Source organism: Aquarana catesbeiana, linkage group LG03, assembly GCF_042186555.1.
Source record: "Aquarana catesbeiana isolate 2022-GZ linkage group LG03, ASM4218655v1, whole genome shotgun sequence".
In the NCBI taxonomy this organism is placed as follows: domain Eukaryota; kingdom Metazoa; phylum Chordata; class Amphibia; order Anura; family Ranidae; genus Aquarana; species Aquarana catesbeiana.
This window is the reverse complement of record NC_133326.1, coordinates 60,067,131-60,081,091: the sequence shown is the minus strand read 5'-3', so window position 1 is coordinate 60,081,091 and position 13,961 is coordinate 60,067,131. Positions and strand designations below refer to the sequence as shown.

General features: G+C 44.7%; 1 protein-coding gene across 4 annotated transcripts in view; it reads right to left on the bottom strand.

Annotated features, from left to right (window-relative positions):
* The window catches only part of LOC141131384 (lamin-B3-like), a 278,047-nt gene extending 264,347 nt beyond the window's left edge, over positions 1-13,700 (bottom strand). For 2 of the 4 annotated variants that reach the window (XM_073618580.1, XM_073618581.1), the window contains exons 1-4: positions 13,213-13,700; positions 5,047-5,203; positions 3,294-3,419; positions 1,277-1,447 (exon numbers count right to left, since the gene is read on the bottom strand). In XM_073618580.1, the coding sequence (XP_073474681.1) occupies positions 1,277-1,447; positions 3,294-3,419; positions 5,047-5,203; positions 13,213-13,565 (807 nt within the window). In that variant the 5' untranslated portion in view covers positions 13,566-13,700. The remainder of the gene's footprint in view (positions 1-1,276; positions 1,448-3,293; positions 3,420-5,046; positions 5,204-13,212) is intronic. The other 2 variants (XM_073618578.1, XM_073618579.1) reach the window with 2 other exon arrangements.
* Between the last annotated feature and the right edge of the window lie 261 nt (positions 13,701-13,961).

The following is a 13,961-nucleotide window of genomic DNA, read 5'->3' as shown; positions in this document are numbered from 1 at the left end:
CAAAAAGTCTGAGATCTCAGGGAACCCCTGAAATAATGTTCAGATCTACAGCTTTATTTTCTGCACAGATGCTCAATTCTGGGTTTAACTGGAGATAAGCAGTGTACAGGGGGCAGAAGGGCAGAGCACAGGAGGTCAGGACACAATACAGGGGGGACAGCAGGGCACAATATGGGGCACACATCAGAACATGGGGCACATCATGGGGCATACAGCAGAGTACAGGGAACATTACAGGACTCACAGCGGAGCATTGGGCACACAGAACATGGGGAACATAATAAGGACACACAGCAGAACATGGAGTGCACAGTAGAAAATGGGGATCATGGGGCACACAGCAGAACATGGGACACACAGCAAAACATGGGACACATCAAGGGACACAGCAGGGCATGGGGCACATTAAGGCACAGCAGGGCACAAAGCAGGACATGGGGCACAAGGTGCATACAGCAGGGCACAATACAGAACATGGGGCACATCAAGGGACACACAGCAAGGCACGTGCCACATTACAGGGCTCACAACAGGGCATATTAAGGGACAAAACAGCAGGACACAGGGCACATTATTGGACTCACAGCAGAACATGGGACATACAACAGAAAATGGGGAACATCATGGGCCAAACAGCAGAAAATGTGGAACATCGTGGGGCACACAGCAGGATATGGGGCACATCATAGGGCACACAGCAGGACATAGGGCACATTATGGGGCTCACATCAGGGCACAGGGCAGATTATGGAGCTCACAGCAGCACATGGCAGGGCATGGGGCACACGGCAGAGCATATCACAGGCACACAGCAGGGTATTGGCACATCACAGGGCACACGGCAGGGCATGGGGCACATGACAGGGCATGGTGCACATCGCAGGGCACATGATAGGGCATATCACACATCGCAGGGCATGGGGCACATCACAGGGCACATCACACTGTTGTAGCCATTTTAAATGCAGAGTAGCGTGGGAAGCAGCTGGAATAAGTCTTCTCTTTCCTATTGCGCTGCTCCCCGTTGACCCCTCTCTTCTCGTCTATCCCAGGTGAAGTCACAAGCTGTAGGGGTGGACGGGAGGAAAGGAGGGGCCAGCGTGATATGAAAGAGAACTTATTACAGACGCTTCCTGCGCTACTCTGCCTGTGTTAAAGGAGACCCGATCTACCCGTCAGCTGTGTGTGATTGACAGGTAGATCGCCGCGGAACCCCGGTTGAGAAACACTGACCTAAATACTAATAGCATAGCCATATTACAAGCAGCAAAATCACCTTGGCACTGAATGTTTTCTCCAGCTGGTCCTTGTACTCCTTGATCTGCTGCTCATGGTCTTGTCTGAGCTCTTGAAGGGCCTCAGCCAACTTGCTCTCAAATTCTATCCGTCGACCAGAATCTATTTCTACAATCTTGGTATCATGCCGCGTCTTCATCTCATGCAGCTCCTGTAAAATACAAGAACATATATTTCATATTATTAAGTAAATAAGTGTATGCCTGGACAGCGTGCAATGTATCTCAATGGAATCTTTTTAGAAATTCTCTATAATACCGCCTCTACATAGAGAATACATTTTTTTAACCTGTTAAAACAAGCTGCTAGTAACCAACATCTCACCTGTAACAGAAGAGTAGAGATCTGTGTTATCATGGAGACCACTGCAGCTGTAATGCCCTGTACACACAATCTGACATTCTGACAACAAAATCCATCGGATTTTTTCCGACGGATATTGGCTCAAACTTGTCTTGCATACACACGGTCACACAGAGGTGGTCGGAATTTCCGAACGTCAAGAACGGGGTGACGTCCGATGAGCCCAGAAAAATGAAGTTCAATAGCCAGTGCGGCTCTTCTCCTGATTCTGAGCATGCTTGTCACTTTGTGCCTCGGAATTTTGTGTACACACGATGGGAATTTCCGACATCGGACTTTGTTGTCGGAAAATTTTCTACCCTTTGTCGGAAATTCAGATCGAAACTGTCCGATGGAGCCTACACACGGTCGGAATTTCCAACAACAAGCTCCAATCGCACAGTTTCCGTCGGAAAGTCCGACAGTGTGTACAGGGTATTAGTCTCAAATCTTGTGGCATTAAGACTTATTGCACAAGAAATGGTTCTTTCTTGGATGGAAAGTGCTATGGAGAAACTACTACTTACAAAATGGGGTTTAATCAGTGATCACAAATATCTGCAGGCCAGGTAAGAGAACTCTTGCAGAGTACACCATCTTCTGTACCCCAGACCACTATAAGGGTTCATTCACACCGCTCACATGCTAAGATGTTCCGTTTTAACATGCAGACAACTTAGTTTTGGGCTGCAGTGAGGAAGTGTAATGTGTGTTTTACCACAGATCCTTTTTGTTACCTTTATTTAACGTGCACAAAATGACCATTCATGTCACCGCGAAGCAGTGCAGTGCATTGTGCTGCGCTGCAATGACATGAGCTTCCTTCTTGTGCGCTACAAATAAAAACAAAACAAACGCAGCACGTCTGCTTTTTATCACAGCTCAAAAAGGCATGGTAAACATGAGGTAGATTGTAACTGAATTTAAAAGTGTAGTTCCACCCAAAAGTGGTACCCTGTCCCTACTTCCATCGGACCTCGCAGCGGCGAGGTACGTCAAAAATCCGCCCCCTCCTCCTCCCTCCCCTGCTGCTGGGCCAGTAAGAGCGCAGCACGCATGTACAGTAGGGACCCAGCGATGAAGCTTTACTGGCAATGGCGGCAGCAGCCCCCGACAGTCCAGCCCCCTCCTCCCTCCCCTGCTGCGGTGTCAGTAAGAGCGCAGCGCGCTTCGCGCATATGCAGTAGGGACCCGGCGGTGAAGCCTTATCAGCAATGGCGGCAGCAGCACCCGACAGTCGAAGGAAGCATCGGCTGGGGTGCCATCGCTGGAATCCAGGACAGGTAATTGTCCTAATATTATAAGTCAGCAGCTATATTATGTTAACTTAAAGAGGTGCTCTGCCCCACTAACACCCCACCCCCCACCCCCGGTGGGAGTGGGGCAGAGCACCTCTTTAAGGTTAACCAACTCTCCATCATTTTTTAACTAGGTCGCAAATAAATTTAGGCAAAGCAACAAAGGCCAAGAGTAAACTACGGAAATCAACTGTTTTTTCTATGTGCCCTACTAGTGACTGGCGTTCTTCAAATATAGAGAATGAGCCCCAGTCAGGTTACAACCTGCTGCATCATATCTAAAAGATGCAAAGTATGACCACGCTTTGTCAAAAATAGGTTTTTAACTTTTCAATTTGTTGCCAGTTTGTAATGTACCTGACTGTGTACGTTTTTTTCAAAATCCAACTGCTCCTTGAGGGTTTGCATTTTATTCTCCAGGTCCACTCTCCAAAGCATTTCATCATGCAGTTGTTTTGTTGTGTCCCTCAATGAAGATTCAAGCTGTAATATATAAACAGATGTAAAAAAAATAAAAAAATAAAAAAAATAAATAAGGGAAAAGCAGACAGACATTCACACAATCGGGAGTGAGGAATACCCACAGCGAGCAGCAAAGTGGCAGCTTTTGAAGACATGGGCCATCAGAAAGGCTAGTATACATGATCATAATATACATGTGCCTTGTTTATATTGGCAGATCCCCATTTTGTGTTTTTTACTGAAGATTGACGGGTGCCAGAGGGCATCGAGTGCAGATTGGCCCCTTAAGGCACAAATGCAGAATCACGTATATGTACATGATCCTGCACACAGCTGCTGCCCCGTAGCAGTAAAACGTCTATAGGGCGGTCAACAAGTGGTTAAAGTATGGAAAAAGGGGCACCCTACCTAGAATGTTGCCTTTCCCTCTACGAAAGTCTGAAAGCCATTTAGCGTGTCCTATGATATTATGAACATAAAAGTGGTTCTAAAGCACAAGGTTTTTTACCTTAATCAGTTTTCACCCACGCTATAGCTGAAAGACAGCTACAAGGTGGGATTACTTTGCCAGGAGGGCGTCCATGGACATCCAGCCGTGATGAAGCGCTCTGCGATTGTTGCCTCCTTAGGACCCAGCTGATCACAGATTGGCCCATTACCCCAATCACAGTGGCCTTTTACTATGCGATCAGCTGTGTCCACAGTTGATCATGATGTAAACACAAGCCAGTTATCGGCATTTCTTTCGGAGTGGAGAGCCGATAACGAGCTTCTGTTAAAGGGACATCTACACTGATAATCAGGGCACCGATTATTAGTGTCCTGATTATCAGTGCAGCTTCATCAGGGAAGGAGAAAATTTACGTTTGCAAAATTTTATAACAAACTATGAAAAAACTTTTTTTGTTTTAATTTTTTTTTCTCCTTTGTTTAGCAAAAAATTAAAACCCCAGTGGTGATTAAACACCGCCAAAAGAAAGCTCTATTTGTGTAGATAAAAATTTGATATGAGTACAGTGTTGCAGTGTTCATTCAAAGTGTGACAGCTCTGAAAGCTGAAAATTGGCCTGGGCAGGAAGGGAGTGAAAGTGCCCAGTAGGCAAGTGGTTAATGCATTTAATGCCTGAAGGAAAAAAAAAAAAAAAAAAAAAAAAACCCTTTCTCTGCTGCAGGACCCCCCCCCCCCCCCAATACTTATCTAAGGCCGATCTGATCCAGCGTTGTGCACGAGAACAGCGGCCCTTGCTGCCGTCTCCCTCCTCACATTGGGCAGCTCTCCCGCTGCTGCCAATTAAAATGCAGTGACGGGGGGCTTGGGGCCAAGTCCCGCAGTATGGGGCAATGGACACAGCAGCAGAACTCAGGAGTGAGCCCGCACGGGTGCCTCCATGAAAATCTGTTTCCTATTGGGAGCACCAGCAATAGAGGTGGAGACAGGAGTGCCGGCTGGGGACCTGAAAAGAGGAGGATCGGGGCCGCTCTGTGCAAAACCACTGCAGAGACAGGTAAGTACAGACAGGTTATTTAAAACAAATAAATATATAAAAAAAAAAATAATGTCCTTTACAACCACTTAAAGCTTTGTTTTCACAAAAACTTTAGAACTATATCTGACAGCAGAAGGAAAGGAGAATAGGAAACCTCGTACCTCAGATATCTGTGCCTTCAGGTCTTCGAGCTGCTCTTCCAAACCTCTTTTATTACTCCGAGCAGTGGCAAGCTCCGCTTCTCTTGAATTCAGCTTAGCTTCTGCATCTCTCAGCTGGTTCTGAGCAAGACCCAAATCGGATTCTTTCTTTGCATTTCTGTAACACAATGTGCACAGGTTATCTTATTATACTATAAATTAACACAAATATTCAGGGTTTTGTGTTTCAAGAGGTTAAAAAAAAAAAAAAAAAAAAAAAAAAAAAGGAAGTATTATTAGTGTACAATAAAGGAAGGAAGAAACAACAAGTGCAAGGAAAGACCACAAACCATTCGTTTGGCTTTTTGAACTTGGCTCTTGAAGAGGATTGGTCATCACAAACACATGAGGAGACTCTCAAATACATGGATGAGAAAAAAAAAAAAAAATGGTGCAAAAAGTTCATCTTCTTTTGGCACCTATGGAAGCCTATGATTTTGTACTAGAGGATCATAAGGAACCTTCACTTTTGAAAAAGATGGACCTTGTGCCAATGTTGACATGCTGCGTTTTCCCATAGTGCACATCACATTAGTAGCATGGTGTGATCAGAGACACAGAAGCAACAACTGTTTTCTAAGTTTCATTGCAGTGATGCAGTGTAGAAAAAAAAAAAAACAAACACACACACACACACACACACACACCTAACCACACAGTGTGAATGAGCACTTAAAGTGGTTGTAAATGCACAAGGTTTTTTACCTTCATGCATTCTATGCATGATGGTAAAAAAACCTTCTGTGTGCTCTGTGGGTTCTGGGGTGGGCTGCTCCAACCCAATTCCCCCCATTCAGGGCCAGGACAGAGGGACGGCATCCTGGAACAGTGATAAGAGAAGTGGCAAAAAAAAAGAGCCAGGAGGAGGTGCGCTGTGCTCTCCTCTTATGTCAGAACAGCGCTCTTCCATACAGCACGAGACAGGATCGCTCTAAGATCGCATTGGACTGTACACACACACAGTTTGTGGAGAAGGCAACTATCTGTAATAAATGAAAATATCTTGCGAGCTACCATGTAAATACAAGAAGAGAAAATAGCCAGCTGCTGACACTGTTCACATTCCCATAATATGTGCTGAATACAAACAATTAGACCAAAATATAATTCTGCGCTGTGCTCTCCTTATTAATGCAATTTAAACAATATTACATGTAGTGAAATAATATTTCAATAAAAATCTCAAATAAAAATAAAACGTAAATACTGTATCTTAACTCAAATATATTATTGTGATTAGTGAACAAAATCCATGCAGTAGTTACCTAATAAACCCGCTTGTCAGACATGTTTCAATAGAATTATCTTCCTCTCCTAAATGAAATTAAATCTAATCTACGTAAATGGACTTATATTTTTCATACTTGGTTGGGGGAAAATAAACACAGTTAAAATGAATATCCTACCACGTATCTTATTCATGTTTCAAATGATTCCATTTGGAGTCACTTCTGGTTTTTTTTTTCTACCCATCAATCCTTGGTTTCCCATTTTATATGGAAAGGACAGCGTTCTAGAATCTCCTGGGATGTACTGTATCGCACTAAAGGAGCCGGAGGTTTAGCTCTTCCTAATTTTAAGCTGGATTACCAAGCAATAATCTTAACCTGAATATCAGATTGGAAATATGCAGGGGATTCCAGGTTGTGGGTACTGATGGACCATACTATGGCAGAAACTGACCTATTGGCTATTGTATGGCATCCACGTAAATATAGAACCTTAGCACCTTCAGTAAGGCCTGATTCACACCTATGCATTTTTAGTGCTTTTTGCATTTTGCAGATTTGCACTACAGAACGTGCTCCATAGGAAACCATGGTAAATGGACTGTAGTGCAAATCTGCAAAATGCAAAAAGTACTAAAAATGCATAGGTGTGAATCAGGCCTAACGGCCCTGACGGTATCCACCTTGGCTATATAGGACTCGTTGCACTCCCAATATTCTGTGAAATATAATTCCCCTTTGTTGCCCTCATTACACCATTCCTATTTTTTGCTTGGTTCCTTAGATAAAGAGTTTAGGCCATGGTTTTTAGAGGACAAACCCCAACTTCACCATGTGACCGAAAACTCTAAAGTGAAATCTATGCGATTAATATGTGGTCCAACAAGATATAGGTAAACGGATATCTAGCGATATACTCAGTTATCCCATTTGGTAGGAAGTTTACCACAACCTATTCGATCATTAAACAAATAACTAAATTAGAGGCAATATTTAGACAGGCAGATTCTCCCCAGCATTGTATATCGCAATTTTATAAAGCTTTGCTGTCTTTTCAAGAGTCTGGATGTCCAGCGGACCTACAATCCAGTCTTGATAATATACAAAGAGATAAGATTCTGATACTTTCTCACATTACCTCGCTTTCTTCCAGAATAGAGGAAATTAACTATAAATTGCTTGTTAGGTGGTACTGTACACCTGTTAAAGTTGCATTTGACGTTCTCTTCTAATTCTCCTCTATGCTGGAGAGACTGTGGAGGCCGTGCTACTCATGGTCATATCTAGTGGTTCTGCCATTTTATTCAAAAATATTGGCAGACAGTTATTAATATGGCGTCTATAATACAAAAAGATATAATCCAGTTTGATTCTTGGGTTAGTCTATTTCACAATCAACATCTAGATATAAGAAAAACTCAATAACCCCGCATTTGTTAAATGTGGCAAAATCCTTAATACCTATGTACTAGAAGCAAAAGTCTACACTGAACTTAGCTCAATGGTTACAAAAAATAGATGATGGATATGTTATAAAGAAGAATTTAGGTACAATACCAAGGGCATGGTTGACAAACATTTAAAGATATGGGCATGTTGGTTTGATTTTAAAACGACTTCGTTATATTATAATACAATATTAGATCCCTAATATTATCATATTCTAATGACATAAAGTTGTCAGATGATATAATATATGATATTTGGATAGATATGGTGCAATAGAAGTTCAATATTCTATTAATTACTAATCCCAGGCCTGGAATTGAACGCAGTGCATTGGCATTTATCAGCGCCCCCCCCCCCCTTTTTTTTGTCCTCCTTTCCCTATTCCTTTCATTTTTGCTGTTTTGGTAAAAATAAAAAAAATGCTCTATAAGCAGAGATAATAATTTAAATTACATATTTGTTGTTTGTTTGAATTGTTCCCTTTTTTTCCCCCTCTTTCTGTAAAAGCTAAAATGCCTGACTATGTTTCTGTTCTTTTTGTATTTGTGTTTGAAATGGCAATAAAAAGTTACAAAAAAAAAAAAATTTACTTTATATTTTTATTGAAATATTATCTTAATGCATGTAATATTGTTTCAATTGCATTAATAGGGAGGCGACTATCTGTGCTGGGAAGTATAATGGGAATGGGGAGGGATTTGGGGTGGGAATGAAGAATTTGTGCTTGGGAGTAGAGATGGGCTCAGGCATGTCCGGGATCCTAGTCCCAACCCAACTGATCCCGCGAAGAAGCGGACACTGCACACCGCTAATCACAGGCAATGAGACATTTCCCAGTCTGTGTAGCTGTGGACCGGGAAACGTCTCATTGCCTGTGATTAGCGGTGTGCAGTGTCAGCTTCCTGGTGGGATGGGACAGGTGGGTTGGGACTAGGATCCCATAACGCCTGAGCCCATGCCTACTTGGAAGGGTAAATTGAATGGGGTTGTGCTAGGAGGAATTTGGGAAAATTTCTCCTAGGAAGGGGAATGGGGAAAGAAGATTTGTGCCGGGAGGGGGTTGGGGTGCGGACTTGTGCCAGGAGGGGGTGGGTAATTTGTGCTATCAGAAGGGAATGGGGGATTTGTGCTAGGAGGAGGGATTGGGAAGGGGTTGATTTGTGCTAACAGGAGGGATTTGAACTAGGAGGGAAGATTGGGAGGGTTTGTGCTGGCAGGGGGGTTTTGGGGGAAAGAATTAGTGAAGAAAGAGGATGTGTGCTGGGCGGGTGATTTTTTGGAGTAGGGGAGATTTGCCCTAGGAGGGGGAATTGGGGTGAGATTTGAGCTGGGAGGTGGGATTGGGGAGTAAAGACTTGTGCTGGGAGGGAGGATTTCAACTGGGGGTAGGGGAAACACATGCATTTTTGTTTGGGGAGAATTTTGGTTTGCAGGCAGGATTTATGCTTAGGGGGCGAGTGAGTGTGTTGATTAGTGCAAAGTTTTAGGTTTTTTTGACTGGGAGGGATTTATGCTGAGACAGAATGCTCACACTTTTGGGAGGGGGGCACTAAACAGACCTCCTCACACAGCTGAGATTGGACTCTTTTACAGCAGGTGATGACGAACCTTGGCACCCCAGATGTTTTGGAACTACATTGCTCATTATGCACTCTGCAGTGTAAATAAGCATAATGGGAAATGTAGTTTCAAAACATCTGAGGTGCCAAGGTTCGTCTTCACTGACTTACAGGCACAGCCTCAATCTACACAGTGTAAAGCTAGCTGCTATGTTGCAGTTCTGACCTGTGCAATTCCCAGATCGGAATGGCATTGCAGCTTCAGTAGCCAGCTACACACTGTGCGGATCGAGCCTGTGTCTGTAAGGGAATCCGATTTCAGCCATGTTCTGTGTGTGGGGTAATAGATTGCCTGAGTGCCCAGACTGTGTGCAGTGTGAGGATGGAAGGAGGCGCTCAGCAGAGTTCTCTGCCACCGGTAAACCTGTCCTTTTCACTGCTGACCCCTGAATACTGCCCTACTGACCCCTGTCCTGTTTCCTGCACACCACCCTTCTGACCACTGTCCTCTGCCTTGCTGACCCACATCTTTTGCCCCGATAACACCCGTTTTCAATCCTGCTGACCTGTCATCTGTTCTACTGACCCCTCCTCTGCCCTATTGACTGCCTGTACACCTCCCTATTGACTTTTTCCACTCTACTGCTGATCCCTCATCCTCTGCCCTGCTCACCCCTGTACACTGTCCTACAGGCTCAAATACACTGCTCAGTTGACCTTGCATCCTCTACCCCCCCCCCCCCCCCATCCTGCCTTCGACATTTTTTAAATGCACACCACAACAGACAGGATAAATCTGGCCTTGTTATCAACTCAAAGCAGATTTACCTTTAAGATTGAGCAGGAATTGTATAAGTTATGTTACGTGTCCACCAATAATGATTTTCATTGCCTCCTCACCACCTGTCAAATGTTTTCTGAAGAGTGAATTGAAAGCAGATCACTTATCAGAGAACAACGCTAATGAGCCCAAAAGGATTGGGTCTAAATAAAGGGTAGTCTCACCATTGACCTGTCTCCCCCCCCCCACCCCCCAGGACCCACTCCCTCAATCCCCCCCCTAATGACACAGCCCCCCTACTCCACAATAATGACCCAATCCTCCCCTGACAATATCCTCCTACCAATGACCTAGCCCCCCCCCCCCAAAGCACACCTGTGTTAAAGCCTTGAAGGCACTGGCAACCCCACGATCGGATGAGCCTCCCCTCTGCTCCTGCTGCTGGACACCGTCAGCTGAGCTCAGCTGCCTCTCTGCCCTTCGCCACCCACCTAACAGCCTCTCAAGTCTCACTCTCCGAGCCCCGCCTACTACTGGGTGAGGAGCGGAAGAGGATCACTCCACTAGGGAAGGCAAGGAGATAGGCAGGCGGCTGGCCGGGGACTTGAGCCAAGGCAGAAGAACATTCGGAGCAGGAGCGGAATAGGTATGTGCCCGAAAGTGAAGAAATAGTCCCTCTGCTCTGACCAGAAAGGGGCACAGATAATGGAAAAAATACCCCCCCAAGCTAGTAGGAGCGGCGGAGTAGGGGTGTGAAATTCAGATTTTTTTAAAATGTATTTATCATTCTGCACTGATCAGGGTGGGCAAAAATCAATGCAATAAAAACAAAAACCTGATTTTTTTTTATTTTTATTTCATTTAAATCAGAGTTTTTTTTTATTTTTATCAAATGTATTTGAAATAAAATGCTTTTGGAGTAAACATCTATCTAAAGATAGTTTTCTATTTAAGATACATTAATAAATTTAGTTTATTCAGCATGAAATGGAGCTTAGTTATGTAACATGAGGCTGTATGTTCTGCAATATTTACATTTTTGGTAAACTCATTCAATGAATCCAAGCTCTGCAAGCTGAGATAACATGCACTGCACTGACGCATTCACACAATTTCATAGTAACCAGGAGATAAAACAAAATTTCAGGAATATTCCTTTATCTCATTGTTTTGCAAATCTATGTACACTACAAACTGTATGATTGAATCTTGTTCTGATATTGTTGTTCTACTAACCTGACAGCTTATTATTCTAAATAGGAAACCTTCATTTTATTTGCAAATATTAAAGATTCTAACTACCAGCAAGAATAAGTCCTTACATTTAAAGAGAACCTGTCATTTCAGATCCATCATGGCAGCGCCTGTTAGCGGGCATCCACTCACCCGCTGCCGCCACGTCCCTCACCTTGTTTACCAGCCGTCCCAATAACCCTTTCATGACTAAGCCTATGTTTGAAATTTGGCGTTTTCAAGTTAAAATGAGATAGAGATATAGATATAGATATAGATATATATATATTTTTAGCAGAGAATCTAGAGAATAAAATGGCGATTGTTGCAATATTTTATGTCACACGGTATTTGTGCAGCAGTGTTTTAAACGCAAATTTATGGGACAAGGGACACTTTCATGAATTAAAAAAAACAAACAGTAAAGTTACCCCAATTTTTTTCTATAATGTGAAAGATGATGTTACGCCGAGTAAATAGATACCAAACATGTCATGCTTTATAATTGCACGCACTCGTGGAATGGCGACAAACTACGGTACCTAAAAATTTCCATAGGCAACGCTTTAAAAATTTTTTACGGTTACCAGGTTAGAGTTACAGAGGAGGTCTAGTGCTAGAATTATTGCTCTCGCTCTGACGATTGCGGCGATATCTCATATGTGTGATTTGAACACCGTTTACATATGCGGGCGCGACTTCCGTATGTGTTTTCTTTGCTGCGCGAGCTCGCGGGGACGGGGGCGCTTTAAAATGTATTTTTTTTTTCTTATTTATTTTGATATTTATAAATTGTGCTAAAAAAAAAAAAAAATAATAATTTTGATGACTTATATTGCTGTCACAAGGAATGTAAACATCCCTTGTGACAGTAATAGGTGGTGACAGGTACTCTTTATGGAGGGATCAGAGGTCTAGACCCCCTGATCCCTCCTTTGCACCTCAATGTATTCAGATCGCCGAAAACAGCGATTCTGAATAGTGTATTTTTTTTTAAAAATCGGCGCCATTGGCAGCTGAGTAAATGGGAAGTGACGTCATGACGTCGCTTCCGCGTTTACAATTAGAAGGCTCACACCCACAGCTTCGTTCAAGCCCGGCCCCAGCTGCCGATTGGTCATCGGGCCTCCCGAAGGAACAGGAGGCCTGATAAGAGCGGCGGGAGGGAGAACATCCCCTCCCGCTGCTCCGGTATAACAGCCGAGCGGCTTTTAGCCGCATTGGTTGTTATACCCGGAAAGCCGATCGCCCGTTGTAAAAAATGGTACCGGGATGATGTCTGCAGCTGTGGGCATCATCCCGGTATAACCCCGGAAAGCCGAGTATGCACATCCACGTACGCTCGGCGGGAAGGTGATAAAGCGAATAGGACTGTCGGTGAGTCAACAGCGGGTCAGAGGAGGAGCCACTGGGGGACAGAGATGACTGTTGCTTTTTAAAAATTATGATTTAAATCAAGACTTTTTACTAGTGATTTAAATTGAATCCACCCTGGCTGTGACTGTCTTAGAAATTGCCCGGGCACCTGTTCAAATCCAATCCGGGGACAGACATGGTCCGGGGACAGTGTCCTCAGTCCGGGGACTGTCCCCGGGGACGTCTGGTCACTCTATGTTAGGGACAAATTTCTGCTCGGCCCGAACTGCTCGCCTAACTCTACTTGTCACCCCTACCAGTGACCCAGCCCCCACCCCACATGATCCAGAACACCCCCCACCCCCCCCCCCATGATCCAGAACACCCCCCACCCCCCCCCCCATGACCTAATTCCCCCACAAACATGACAGTCCTCATCTCCCAATGATCCAGACCCCCCCCCCCCCATCCATCCTCCTCTTCCCCATAGATCCATTACCCCCCTCATCCCCGCACTGACCGGGCCTGTAATTGTCGGTGCTCCTCCCGGGTCTTCCCGAGCTCCACCTGCAGTCGGGCCTTCTCGTTGGCGGTGAGGTCCAGCAGTTTGCGGGCATCGGCCAGTTCAGTCTCATAGAGCAGCCTGAGGTTCGTCACCTCCCGGGAGCTCACCTCCTCCCTCTCCTCCAACTGTAACCTCAGCACCGACTTGTCCGCCTCCAGGGACCGGACCCGCTCGATGTAAGCGGCCAGCCGGTCATTGAGGTGCCGCAATTCATCCTTCTCCTGCAGCCGGGACATGCGAGTGGGGCTGCCCGGGGACAGAAGAGGGGGAGCCCGGGGGCCGCTTCTACCGGGAGTGGACGCAGCCATGTCCGCTATGTGTGTGAAGGAGAGAGGCCGGGTGTCCGCCTATAATGGTTCCCCCTGGAAATCCCGGCTGGACCGCTCAGGTACCGGGGAGGGGGGAGGAGAGATCCGGGTACCGCAGGTGACCTGACTTCCGGGTCCGAACCGTGCCTTATGTGTGCGACCGCGGGATGGATCACCTTATCCCGGGGACCGTCACCTGTATACATCTATATATCCTATATACTAACTCCAATATACATCTATATATCCTATATACTCCAATACATCCCATATACATCTATATGTCCTATATAAACAAATATACATCTATATATCCTATATACTCCAATACATCTATATATCCTATATACTCCAATATACATCTATATATCCTATATACTCCAATACATCTATATA